Raw genomic sequence first — 12,499 nt, 5'->3', positions numbered from 1 at the left:
TGCATTACTGACATGTCTCTTGGACAGACAGATGCAATTGCACCTTTTCAGAATCTGGCTTAAGTGTGTCTAGAATCTGATTTCAGTCCATCTTGAATGCCTCTTGGAAGCTTTTAAACTTTGGAAAGAGTTTGGAAATCTGTCTGTGAAAATCTGATGTGAAATAGTGTAAATGGGCTCGGACACTCTCACGTCAGTCAGCTTTTGTTTGTACCATCTCTGAGCAAAGCACAAACATCCTGGAGAAACACTCCAGCATAGATAGGTAAAAAGAAGTGAACATAGGTAAATATAACTGTTTAACTGTTCAATACAGTAATCATTTATTTTGAAGTTATGCTGTTCAGACAGGAAACAACCTTTCTGTCTGAAATTAAAAACACCATGGACACAGGAAGAACACACAAGCTCTCTCATTTGCTTTCAGATTGTGCACGGAAATGATAACGTAATCAACCTATAATGAAAATGGCTGATTAGGTGAATAGATTAGATTCAGAAGCAGTTAACTGTGGAATGGCAAAGTCAGTACAGTCTGAGGTTATGACCGCTTGACATACTGATCATAAACGTCATACAGAGCAGATTGTTAATAAAGGCCATGTGTTGTTCAGGCATGGTGGAGCTGGTGCCGTCCTCTGACACCCTGAGAAAGATCCAGGTGGAGTACGGTGTCACCGGATCCTTCAAAGACAAACCGCTGGCGGAGTGGCTCCGCAAGTACAACCCTGCTGAGGATGAGTATGAGAAGGTATCAAAACACAGAAGGCATGTGTGTGCGTGCTCCATTTTAAAGGCAAACAGCTGTGAAACTACCATTACAACCCCACAGCAACTGTTGACTCAGTAAGAAGTGTACTGAGCTGCTTTTTAATGTCTTACAATGTAAACTGGCTGGGGGACATGACTCAAATACTGAAACCATAATTTTCCTTTGACACAAAGTTTTGGCTGAGTGGGAGTTCAAAACCCACACTGTTCATGTACTCTTGAAGTTTATAGAACAGTTGTAGAATTTCTGACCTTTGACACCTATAAATGTGAAAGCGTACACCCGGCTCACAACCTCTGACCATGACCATGACGCAGGAATAAACATCTCATACACGCTGGTCTTTAGGTTGGTGAGTACAGTGTGCTCTTATTCCACTATGGGTGTGTTTGAAACATCTGGAAAAGGAGGGAATACCTTTTGTCTGTCTGGTCAGAAACTACCTTCTTTCTTAAGAGTTTAGGCAGCCAGTTTCACTCTACATCATGGCTTTCACTCTACACCATGGCTGTACTTACAATACCTAAAGCACAGGTCTCAAACAAGGGCCGAGTGGCTGAAGGTTTTCTTTCCAACCAAGCAGCAGCACACCAGACTTGACTCATTTCATTAGCTGATCTCAGTCTTCAGACAGCTGATTGGTCAGACTGCATGCTCTTGATTGGTTGGAGGACAAACCTGCAGCCACACGGCCCTTTGTGGAATGAGTTTGAGACGCCTGACCTAAAGAGTATTCATGTCAGTTTCTTCCATCTCTTTCTCTTTTCAGGCATCAGAGAACTTTATCTACTCATGTGCGGGATGCTGCGTGGCAACCTACGTGCTGGGCATCTGTGATCGCCATAACGACAATATTATGCTGCGCTCCACTGGTCACATGTTCCACATCGACTTCGGGAAGTTCCTGGGTCACGCCCAGATGTTTGGCAGCTTCAAAAGGTCAAAATCAGATATGGTCATTTAGGGTGTGTTTGTTTGAACACGTGCTTTGGTGTGCTGTCAGGGTTTAAAGGTTTTTCCAGAAAGGCGTATCAGGATGTTTATTAATGTGTTTTTATTACCAGGAAGTTACCAGATAAATGTGAAAGGTCCAGCTGATCTCAGTGGAGAAAGCTAATACAGCTAACTGTAAAGGATTACACCCAGTTGTTGGAACATTGGCCTGTTTGTTACCTTAGATGGACTTTAAAGCCACATGTCCCAGTTGTAGTGCATGCTAACATATTATAATGAACCACCAGAGGGAATCATTCAGTGATGACACATAATTTGTGCTAAACATCAGGTGAGATGAGCATGGTTGTTTCTAAATATTGTGACCCACAATTCCCTTGTGGGTCACTGAGTTTCAGGTGTAGGGGTTGCTGTACTTCTTCACAGCAAGATTAATGTGTATTTTCCTGCATGACCTGGTTCATAGCTCACACACAGTCCTCTTTCCCAGCTTGGATCTGTCCAGGTGGACTGCCCCACAACCGTCTTCTATTTTTGCTTTGTAGTGACTTTCTTAAAGGTAGTTCTAGTGTTGTGGGGAAGTAGGTGTATTCACTCTCTTGATCCTGAAGGATTTGCACCAAACACCATTGATCCACAAACCTTTTGTTGTTACTTCTCGGCTAACCTTCTTCAGAAGCTGGCTTTAACTCTTCTCCTTGTCTTTCCCATCAGGGACCGAGCTCCTTTCGTTCTGACCTCTGACATGGCGTACGTCATCAACGGAGGCGAGCGTCCCACCAGCCGTTTCCAGCTGTTTGTTGACTTGTGCTGCCAGGCCTACAACCTCATCCGCAAGCACTCCGGGCTTTTCCTCAACCTGTTGTCTCTGGTTAGACAAAATACACACGTAAACCATACACAACCATACACACTCATATATGTATTCATGCATAGAGCACAGATATATTAAGTTGGCATTTTGTCATTTTTGTTTTTTTTTTTTCTGATTAATCAATTAATTGTTTTGTTTATAAAGTGTCAGAAAATAGTGACAAGATTTCCCAGAGAGGCGAAGTGTCTTGATGTCTTGTTTTGTCCAAAACTCAAAGATTTTCATTTTATAATGATATAAAATAGAGAAAAGCAGCAAATCCTCACGCTGCAGAAGCTTGACTCAGGGACCATTTTTTCCTTTTTCCTTCAAAAAATTCACTTGATTAATTGATTTAAATCAACTGATTAACTGACAAGGCATCGCAGCTCTAGTTGTACTTCCGTTGTTCTAGATTCTTCTTCTTATATTTTGTGACTGACTTGTTTTCTTACCGCTTTTTTCGCCCTCAGCTTCTTTTTCTTGTCAGCAGTTTTTGGCCTCCTTTTTAAAGTATCCTTCTTGCACCTGCAAGAGCCAGAATAAGGAAATGTGCAAACAAAGCACTTGCGCCTTCGTAATAAATCACTGCTTCATATATACAATATGCTGTAGTATTTGGCCTCTCGATGGGTAGTGTCGTATCACTTCTCAACCCAGCCTTTACAAAAGGAAAAATAATGCATTAAAACATTTAAGCCGCAATAATGGTAAGCAAATTATGAGTTAATTAATTTTGTGACTGGTTTTATTCTGAAAAGCTAGATCCATCATGCAAAAAGAAATTGTAGCACTTAGCCATCGCTATCATTCCATTGTTTGGTGCTATTAATGAATTCAATAATTATGGAGTACACTATTTTGAGGAGTAAATCCAGATTCTATTATACACATGTGTAGATTGTATGTAATAATGTGGCTGTATAAAATGATGGTTAATAAGTGTGTAAATCTGCTAAATAAATTACCAAAAAGATGTATTTGAACTTGTGTCTTCATCTCTTTTTGTGGTGTGTCCTCGTGTCGTAGATGACGTCCTCAGGCCTCCCAGAGCTGACTGGCTCTCAGGATCTGAAGTATGTGTTTGATGCCCTGCAGCCCCACAACACAGATGCTGAAGCAACTATCTTCTTCACCAGGTAAATGCATTAATTTCTGCTCTCCACCTTGAGGAAAGTGTCACATGTCATTTCTCAGACTCTTACACAACCTCAGAACTGGAAATGCCACAAGAAATCAGCTGCTCTTCAGAGGATTTTGTCCTCCTCTGAAGTTCTCCCATTTGCAAAGATGCCATTTGGGCATCTTTGCTGCGACTAACTCAAAATCCAGCAGGTGGCAGTGTAGGCATAGGATGGAAGAGAATTGTCGCTGTCTCATATGACAGCAACAAAAACTCCTGACACACTAGAAATCACATCAGGTGACCCTTGTTTGTGTCCGACCTGTGAGGTCAGATTTGAGTTTGTTGCCTTGTGAAGACTTTATGTGACAGCATGTCAAACCTCTGCAGGCTGATCGAGTCCAGCCTGGGCAGTGTGGCCACCAAGTTCAACTTCTTCATCCACAACCTTGCCCAGCTGCGATTCTCTGGTTTGCCCGCCAACGACGAGCCCATCCTGTCGTTCTCCCCCAAGACTTACACTCTGAAACAGGAGGGCCGCATCCTCCACGCCTCCATCTTCTCCTTCCAGAAGAGATACAACCCCGACAAGCACTATGTGAGCCTTGTTGCATCATGTTTGTCTGACTCTATGTTCCGTCACATCTGCTGATGTAAACTGTGAAAGGACTGATGTCTGATTGCGTGGCTGTGTCCCTCCCTGTCCTCTCTCTACAGACGTATGTGGTGAGGATCCTGAGGGAAGGTCAGAATGAGCCTCAGTTTGTCTTCCGCACTTTTGATGAGTTTCAGGAGCTCCACAACAAACTCACCATCCTCTTCCCTCTCTGGAAGCTGCCGAGGTAAGGCCTCACCTCCGCTGTGGCTCTTTTTATCTTAAGCAGCACTTTTCTATACTGAAACATCAGGGCTGAGCACAGAGACTCAAATTAAGCTAAACCTTCCCTCTACGATCTTGTGAAATTGCTGTGCAGCCATCAGTGCAGAAACACAGAGGAGGAGGGTGCATCCCATTCTGTGGAATCATAAATACATCTCATTCTCTCCTGACCTTCAGTTTCCCAAGCAAGATGGTGCTCGGCCGCACCCATATCAAAGAGGTGGCAACCAAGAGGAAGCTGGAGCTCAACAACTACGTCCACAACCTGATGAGGAGCTCCACAGAGGTCACACAGGTACAAACACACACACACACAGATGCTCGTTGAACAGTAAACTGTGGGACAGTGTCAGTATTTTGTACCAGTCAGTGAAGTAATCTCATCTTCTCTGTCTATAGTGTGACCTGATCTACACCTTTTTCCATCCAATTGCACGGGATGACAAAACCGAAGGTTTGGATGCAACACCCAAAGCTGCAGGTAACCACCTACATGTTTGATTCCCATTCTTCAAGTATTTGACACACTCACTGTATGACATCATTTACCTTTATTTCTAAATGTTCTGATGTGATTGTTGCAGAGCCTCCACTGAGTCCCACTTCTGGTCGGGTGGAAGGAGAAGTGAAGCTGTCAATCTCCTACAGGAACAGCACTCTCTTCATCATGGTCATGCACATCAGAGATCTGGTAAACACATGTGTGTTATTGTTTCATGTAACGTGCCAACTTGTTTGGAATCAGGGTTTTACTAATAACCCATCTGCTCTCTTTCAGGTTTCTGAGGATGGAACAGATCCTAACCCATATGTGAAAACCTACCTGCTTCCAGATCCACACAAGACTTCCAAACGCAAGACAAAAATCTCAAGGAAAACAAGGAACCCTACTTTCAATGAGATGGTGAGGAAAATCTAAAGAAGTATTGCCTATATCTATATATTTAGTATATATATTTCTAAACTCAGGAACCAGGATTTTGTTTTCTTTAAATGTAACCATAAACCAGGGAAGAACATTCTGTTCTGTCTGTTAATTCAGCTGAACCCAGATAAGAGCTTCACGTCCATCAGACAGAACAGAGACTCACTTTTCCCTCCTCTTCCTTCACAGTTGGTGTACAGTGGCTACAGCAAGGAAACCCTGGGCCTGCGGGAGCTTCAACTGAGCGTGCTTAGTGCCGAGTCGCTGCGTGAGAACTACTTCCTGGGCGGCATCACGCTCAGACTCAAAGACTTTGACCTCAGCAAGGAGACGGTCAAGTGGTACAAACTTACGGCCGTCCCCTACTTCTAACCCCCACCTGCCTCTCCCGAAGCTGGGATCGACGCCGCCTCTCCAGACAAAAGATGCATTCACATCATATGGGAAAGACGACAGATGCTGCTTTACTTGAAAATACTGGTCACCTCAGTTATCAGTTCATAGAAATACTACTTCAGAGCTTCGGGGTCTGGAGATGGAACCTCAGTCTTTTGAGGATTTCTGACATCATCATATTTTAAGTATAAGCAGTGATGCTTTCATTTCAGATCTAACAAACCCAGTGGAGCATTTCTTTCATGTTGTAATTAGTATTCTTAAGACATCGTGGCAGGTTGCAGCTCTGCTTCTTCATATGTGTTGAATAACTGATCAATAACAGCCTGATTCTGTGGAATTTCATCATGTTTTCCTGCAGCTTCAAACAAAGTGGAACACCTCCAAGGCATTGCTTCTAGTAATGATCATGTTGCTTCTGTGGTTATTCCCATATGACATGAATGCAGACTTAAAGACTCCTTTGACGTGCCCTCAAAGGGCGACCGAACAGGCCGATTCACAAACCCTCAAAGAGGAGCCTGCTCTCAGTACTTCACTATTTTTCTTTAACTAATCAAGATTGTTTCTGTGACAAACAATCTCCACTTATTTTGTCTCTCTTTTTCCTAAACTATAACGAAGAACTGTAATGTTTTGTACATTTTGATATTAGAGGACCAAAACGGCTTACTTTGAGAAGAGTATATATAGATTGACACATTTATTTTTTAAGGGATAGAAAGGGGGCTCATTTTTACATTTTCCTTGTTTATTTTCTATATAGACAAATAGGAGGCATCAGGGTTTCCTGCTTTGCAGCAGACACTTCTAGGTAGAGTAGTCCAACACACCAGATTCCAGGAAATCAACAGTGACCTTATGATTCCCCAAGAATGTGCCAAAAGTGATGAGAGGGACAACAAATCAAACCACTCTCCCGAGCAGGGAGCTGAACAGGGTGCCTTTGTTTGTGCTCACAATCTCTTTAATGCTCATCTTGGCCTTGCTATATATATTCTATTAACAATCTGATAAGTCCTTATTCAAGAAATATCTATATTCTGTAAAGCTATATCAGCAGTTCTTCCAGACCAGGTTTGGTGCTGCACCAGCACTGTAAAGGTTTTTTTGTAACAGTGGACTGCCTCTAAATGCACACTACCAGGTCTTTCTTGATTACTTGACTGTTCTCACACAGCACACCTTAAAGGGGAATTTGTATCATAAGCTTTGGAACACGCTCTTGTCTGTGCTCTGAATGAAGAGATTATGGTTGCCCGCTATCTCTGGTCAAAAAATCAGTTCAGTGCTTCCCTCAGGTGGTTTAAAACCACATTTCAGAGTTTTCTAAATGAAGTTTAGGGGCTGATTTACAACTGGAGTCTGAACGTGAGGCTGTTTCAGCTCAGGCAGCAATACCACATTCACCCCCAGTGCATAACAGTGGTGTCATGACGCCATGATGATGATCTGGTTAAAAGGTTTTCAATAACTTAAACTGCCAGTGAAGTCCAGATCCAGTCGAGTTTTATGATATTTAAGTGAGAAAATTTTCTGAATGTTGAGGGACCATCAGGCAAACTGAACACAGATCAGCGCTGAAAAGGCAACTTAATCTTAAAACGTCTTCACAAAAAAGGGAACAAGATCCTGAGCAAAAGATTAGCTGCTTTCCTCTCCACTTGCTAACTAGAAATTGTTGTTAATGTTTAATAAAGAAATTAAGAGGAATTTATCTGAAAAGGTTTTTTTTTTTAAGAGAAGATCTTTGAGACATTTGTGATCTAAGAGCAACACTCACACTATGAATATTAGTGACTTGATCCACTCTTTTAGTGACTGTACAAAGAAAGCAAGCAGAGTTTGTATTAACATGGCCAGTTATTTATTCTTAATTGGTGACCTGTAACCCGAATGGATCAGTGTGTACTGTAATCCCTCTTTCCTAAAGCATATTAAATGTTTTTGGAACAAATGATGTGGCACTTTGTTTCTGTTGTATGAAATGCTGTCTGACTGTCTTACATTGTGCTATTTTAATGTACTTTTACCTAAAAAGTCTCAAAGTGTAATAGTAATATAAAGCTTGTACTCATTCAGACCAGTTCTATGATATAACTACAGTTGGCTCTTGCGAGTACGCCAACATTGTACTTTAAGGAGAATTACCAATCTGCATTTAGCCGGCTGGTTCAAGAATTCAACTCATTGACACTGCAGTCACAAGCCAACTTCTTCCTTTCAGTGTAAGAAATGGTCACATGCATTGTTACATTTACATCGTGGAAATACAAACTTGTGATATCAGCCCAGGAATCATATGTTATCTATTCATTAATCTCACATTCAATTGACTTAACCTCTGTCTACCACTCGAACTACTGCCAGAAATCGAAACAATGCTATTATAACCGCTTAATATGGTATCTGAAACCTACAGTAAAGAAAATACCTCAATATATTTCTCCTGTGAGCCACAGACACCATCCAGCAGTCTTACACAGGATGACTACTTGGCCACGCTTTCATCATCTGATGGGTAGTCGTGCTTAGTAGTTTGCATAAATAAGAGCAGCTTAATTGACTGGCTTTTTAAGAATAGATTTCAACACTGCATTGTTCCACAAGGTGCAGCCTCAAGACCAAACAACCCATTTTAAAACCTGTCAAATTTAAGTTAATATTGTCCACAGTATTGCAGTTCTTTAAAATGTTACAAACAAAAACCTTTTAAACACAGTAAACTGGGGCCTTGCAAATGGCTTTGTTTTGGTTATCTAGCCTTGTTTTCAGCAATAACAACAAAATAATTGTGTAATTACTTTGTTACTGTATAATTAGATTATTACAAAGTGTGAACTAAATTTATAATCTTAAAAAATGTACAGTTAAACAGACTGAGGAGGAATATTCAGTTAATGTTGTGACTATTCAGTGACATCAAACCAAAGTAAAACTTGTAACAGACAAGCTGTTTGTATGACCTTCAGAGCCGCTCCAGTGGACCTCTTCGTGACAAAGAACAATTAGCAATTTGATCAGTTATGCATTTTTTGACTTTTTGAACAGGCAACAAGACAACTTGCTTGAGTTTATTAGAATTTCTACGTCTCGGATGCGTCAGGCAGTATACGTCATTGCGTCATTTCCGACGCAGGCGCAAAATACCATTTTCTGTCGCGTGTAAGGCCTCTCTTCCTCCACCGCCATCATGGGTCGCATGCACGCTCCCGGGTGAGTTATCTTTTTATAATTTTAAGTGAATTTCTTAATTTGACTGAACGGCTTTGATGGCATAATATAGCTTGTAAACATGTTATGGATGCCCGAGTACCAAAGTGAGCTCTTTAATTCAACCTAGAAGCGAGAAAATAAGTCAAATATGCGCGCCATCAAATCGACGTCCCTCTCCAGCAAGCTAGCATTAGCCAACAGCACTGGCGGCACACCACGATTTAGCTGCCTGAGTTTTGCTTCAGCGTTAGACAGTTACATGCAGTCACTTCCCAAATGTAAGATTTGTCTGTCTTGTTTGACGAAGACATTAAATTCTTGTAACGTAACAACTTGACGTAAAAATTTACAACAGGCAGCGCTAGCACGCTGATGAAGCTAATGTTAGCCGGCCTGTGTAGACACTTGTTTCCTTGATTGCTTTTAGACATTTATAGAAATAATGGAGGCTTTCACGTTTTCATCGAACTGTCAAGGTGTCTAACTAGTCGTATATCCCTCTTTTCACAGAAAGGGCTTGTCCCAGTCAGCTCTGCCTTACAGGCGCAGTGTTCCCACTGTGAGTACAACATTACAGAAATGTTCTTTAGTCTCGCACACTGACAGTAGCAAGAAATGTATTGACAGATTTGTTCATTTGGTAATCATTTAATTATTACATGCAGTGGCTGAAGCTCACATCTGATGATGTCAAAGAGCAGATCTTCAAGCTGGCCAAAAAGGGTCTGACCCCTTCTCAGATTGGTAAGTGAGACTTTAGGTCTAGAAGTTTACTAATATAGGTTTAAGCAGAATGATCGACATGACTCAAAGTAGTACGTTTGCTGTTTGGCTTAATGTGTGAAGCTAACTGTACTTAGCATGCAGTCATCTTCAGTTCTAACTGCATTGTTGCTGTATTGAGTCTAATTTCAGTTTGTGTTCAGGAAAATTTGAAGGAAAAAAAAAGAGTGCATAGCTTCTTTGGTATTGTAGATCAGGTGTGACCAATGTCAAATTGCTTAATCGATACAAATTAATATAAACATCTCATCACTGCCCACCACCATAGCAAATCAACTGTCTCTTAGAAACCTAGCATTTTTCCCAAATGGGGCAATTTGTGTGACAGTGTTTTAACTAAGTCAAATCTGATTCAGTTGCACATTAATTCATATATGCACACATTTTGGATGTGGAGCTTGCTTGCCGTTGCATTAACTTACACAGGGTGCTGGTACTTTTTGGAGGATTGTATGATGCATCATCTGCCAAGTGAGCTTTATGAACCTGCTCCATTGAAATGTTAGCTGTAGCACTAAAGCAAGGGTCAGAACAAAGCACTGTCCAGCAGGGCCGTTCAGATGTAAGAGTCTGTCTGGTCAGCAATCTGTCCACACTAAGTACAATGTGAAATGGTGGCTGTGACGTTTTTCTCTGGTAATGCCACACTGAAATGGATTCGTTAAGGCACACTTCCCCAAAATTTTGGTGGAATTTTACACTTAAATTGCATTGCAATTCATCAAGTGAACAGAGAGTAAAGTCATCTTTCTGACACAAACTGCCTTAGTTGTCATTGATTGTAGAGATTTGTCTTTGTGCTCAATATTTCCTTCCATCTGTATTTGAACTTTCATTGACTGCTGTAGAGTTACAAACATTGGAATGGAGGTCAGCAGGTAAAAGTTCCCCCTTCTGGATCAAAATGTGTCAGAAAACAGTCCTGTCATGGCACCACAGAACAGTATGGATTCATCATTGGGCCAAATACTAAAGCTTTTTAATAATTCTACACAGATAGATTTGTGTAACTTGTGTCTTAACATCTTTTCTAAGTGACAAGGTGAAAATGGTCTTAAAACCTTCTGAAGGCTTTTTGTATCTGTATGTGGTTTTGAAGAAACTTCAGTTTGGCACCAGCTCAAAATCATTGAAATGCACTGTTGTGTTTGCAAATCTGGTTAGTTCACAGCAGTTGGTTTCCTTTTTTGCTTTTGAAATGCCAAATGCCCAAGTTTAAATACTTACTCTGATATTTGTTGAATGGTTAAATTGACATTTTTTTGCTAGCTCACAAGACATGTATAATCATAATTGTGAGCAGCATACAGTGTCCAAGTTTAATGCCTGTTTGTCACCATGTCCTAGGTGTGATTCTGAGGGACTCCCATGGTGTGGCCCAGGTACGTTTCGTCACTGGCAACAAGATCCTGAGGATCCTCAAGTCCAAGGGCCTGGCCCCTGACCTGCCCGAGGATCTGTACCACCTCATCAAGAAGGCTGTGGCAGTCAGGAAGCATCTGGAGAGAAACAGAAAGGTATAACAACACGAGTCATTTGCGGGTGCCACAAAATGTTTTGCCTGCTGTTGTGAATTTGTTCAAATGTCGAAGACAGTTTTGAGTTTATTTGAAATTTGGCATTTGAATTCAAACACCTATTAAAAATGCTCAAGGAGTAAGTTAAAAAGAAATCAGCAATCGAGAATGTACTCTTAGTACAGACAGTTATCCGGGTTGATATGGGTGTATGCACATATTGAGTACTTCCTTCATACCCATAACATTTTGTTACTGTACTTGCAGGACAAGGATGCCAAGTTCCGCCTGATTCTCATTGAGAGCAGGATCCACAGGCTGGCCCGTTACTATAAGACCAAGAGAGTACTGGCCCCCAACTGGAAGTAGTACGTATTGGGGGGGGGGGCTTCCTTTTTGCAGTTTTGCAAACATTTAAAAGAAATGTGAAAGTTAACCTCAGTGGTGTCAAAGAATTACAAACAACTGTCCATGTCATCTATGTGCATGGAAAGATGCACAATTCATTGTCCTGCTCTTCCTGTTAATGAGGGTAGTGATATTTCTGTTGTGCTAGAAAAAAAAGCTGGAGGTAAATTAGCAGAGTGGCTACTTAGTGCCACCTCTGCCAGTCCCCTTCACACAATGACTTTATAGTTTGTTATTAGGTCTTCATTTACATCTTAACTGTGATTCTGCTGTGAATTCTTTAGGATCATTAGGTTTCAGACCAGTATATGTGTAATTGGTGATATTCATAATATCAGCAGACAGTATTTTTCTTCACAATGTAAATTAGCCCTACATTTTCTCCTTCAGCAGTGTAGTTTTGTATATGGTAGAGGTTATTCAAAGGAGAGCTCCCTCTAATGGTTTGTTTTCTGTTTGTGTTCACAGTGAGTCCTCTACAGCTTCTGCTCTGGTGGCATAAACTGTACACTTTTTGGATTAATAAAAGTTTAAATTGGAAATAGTTCTGTTGTCTTGTTTTAATTTCTAAATGTGTCACAGCTGTTTTGTTTAAAATACATTTAGGAATCTATGAAAACAACATGATAAATCATTGAGATGCTGTATGTGGGGAATATGAACTTTCAGTTA

The 12,499-nt window shown here is 41.0% G+C and overlaps 2 protein-coding genes and 1 non-coding gene across 4 annotated transcripts in view; all 3 read left to right on the top strand.

Moving 5' to 3' along the window:
• The window catches only part of pik3c2a (phosphatidylinositol-4-phosphate 3-kinase, catalytic subunit type 2 alpha), a 44,116-nt gene extending 36,257 nt beyond the window's left edge, over window positions 1-7,859 (top strand). For both annotated transcript variants that reach the window (XM_070971338.1, XM_070971339.1), the window contains exons 23-33: window positions 615-751; window positions 1,542-1,711; window positions 2,441-2,597; window positions 3,609-3,718; window positions 4,093-4,300; window positions 4,420-4,544; window positions 4,760-4,877; window positions 4,982-5,063; window positions 5,167-5,273; window positions 5,361-5,486; window positions 5,697-7,859. In XM_070971338.1, coding sequence (XP_070827439.1) covers window positions 615-751; window positions 1,542-1,711; window positions 2,441-2,597; window positions 3,609-3,718; window positions 4,093-4,300; window positions 4,420-4,544; window positions 4,760-4,877; window positions 4,982-5,063; window positions 5,167-5,273; window positions 5,361-5,486; window positions 5,697-5,879 — 1,523 coding nt within the window. In that variant the 3' untranslated portion in view covers window positions 5,880-7,859. The remainder of the gene's footprint in view (window positions 1-614; window positions 752-1,541; window positions 1,712-2,440; window positions 2,598-3,608; window positions 3,719-4,092; window positions 4,301-4,419; window positions 4,545-4,759; window positions 4,878-4,981; window positions 5,064-5,166; window positions 5,274-5,360; window positions 5,487-5,696) is intronic.
• A 1,179-nt stretch (window positions 7,860-9,038) lies between these two features.
• rps13 (ribosomal protein S13) lies at window positions 9,039-12,371 on the top strand. The gene is made up of 6 exons (XM_070972091.1): window positions 9,039-9,119; window positions 9,630-9,678; window positions 9,785-9,863; window positions 11,250-11,419; window positions 11,687-11,787; window positions 12,296-12,371. The coding sequence occupies exons 1-6, from the start codon at window positions 9,097-9,099 to the stop codon at window positions 12,327-12,329; spliced, it is 456 nt and encodes a 151-aa protein (XP_070828192.1). The 5' UTR covers window positions 9,039-9,096; the 3' UTR covers window positions 12,330-12,371.
• LOC139338250 (small nucleolar RNA SNORA19) lies at window positions 11,914-12,046 on the top strand. Its single transcript, XR_011602574.1, has one exon. It is a non-coding gene; the product is annotated as a small nucleolar RNA SNORA19 (small nucleolar RNA).
• Window positions 12,372-12,499: the final 128 nt, after the last annotated feature.

The sequence above is a fragment of the Chaetodon trifascialis genome, chromosome 10 (assembly GCF_039877785.1).
Source record: "Chaetodon trifascialis isolate fChaTrf1 chromosome 10, fChaTrf1.hap1, whole genome shotgun sequence".
NCBI lineage: Eukaryota > Metazoa > Chordata > Actinopteri > Chaetodontiformes > Chaetodontidae > Chaetodon > Chaetodon trifascialis.
Note: the sequence above shows the minus strand (reverse complement) of the source record. Positions and strands in the feature narration are given on the sequence as shown.

Coding starts and splice junctions, on each gene's coding strand:
- rps13 (XM_070972091.1), top strand. CDS start 9,097: ATGGGTCGCATGCACGCTCCCGG. Junction 9,679..9,784: donor ACAGGCGCAGTGTTCCCACT/GTGAGTACAACA, acceptor TATTACATGCAG/TGGCTGAAGCTCACATCTGA. Junction 11,420..11,686: donor ATCTGGAGAGAAACAGAAAG/GTATAACAACAC, acceptor CTGTACTTGCAG/GACAAGGATGCCAAGTTCCG.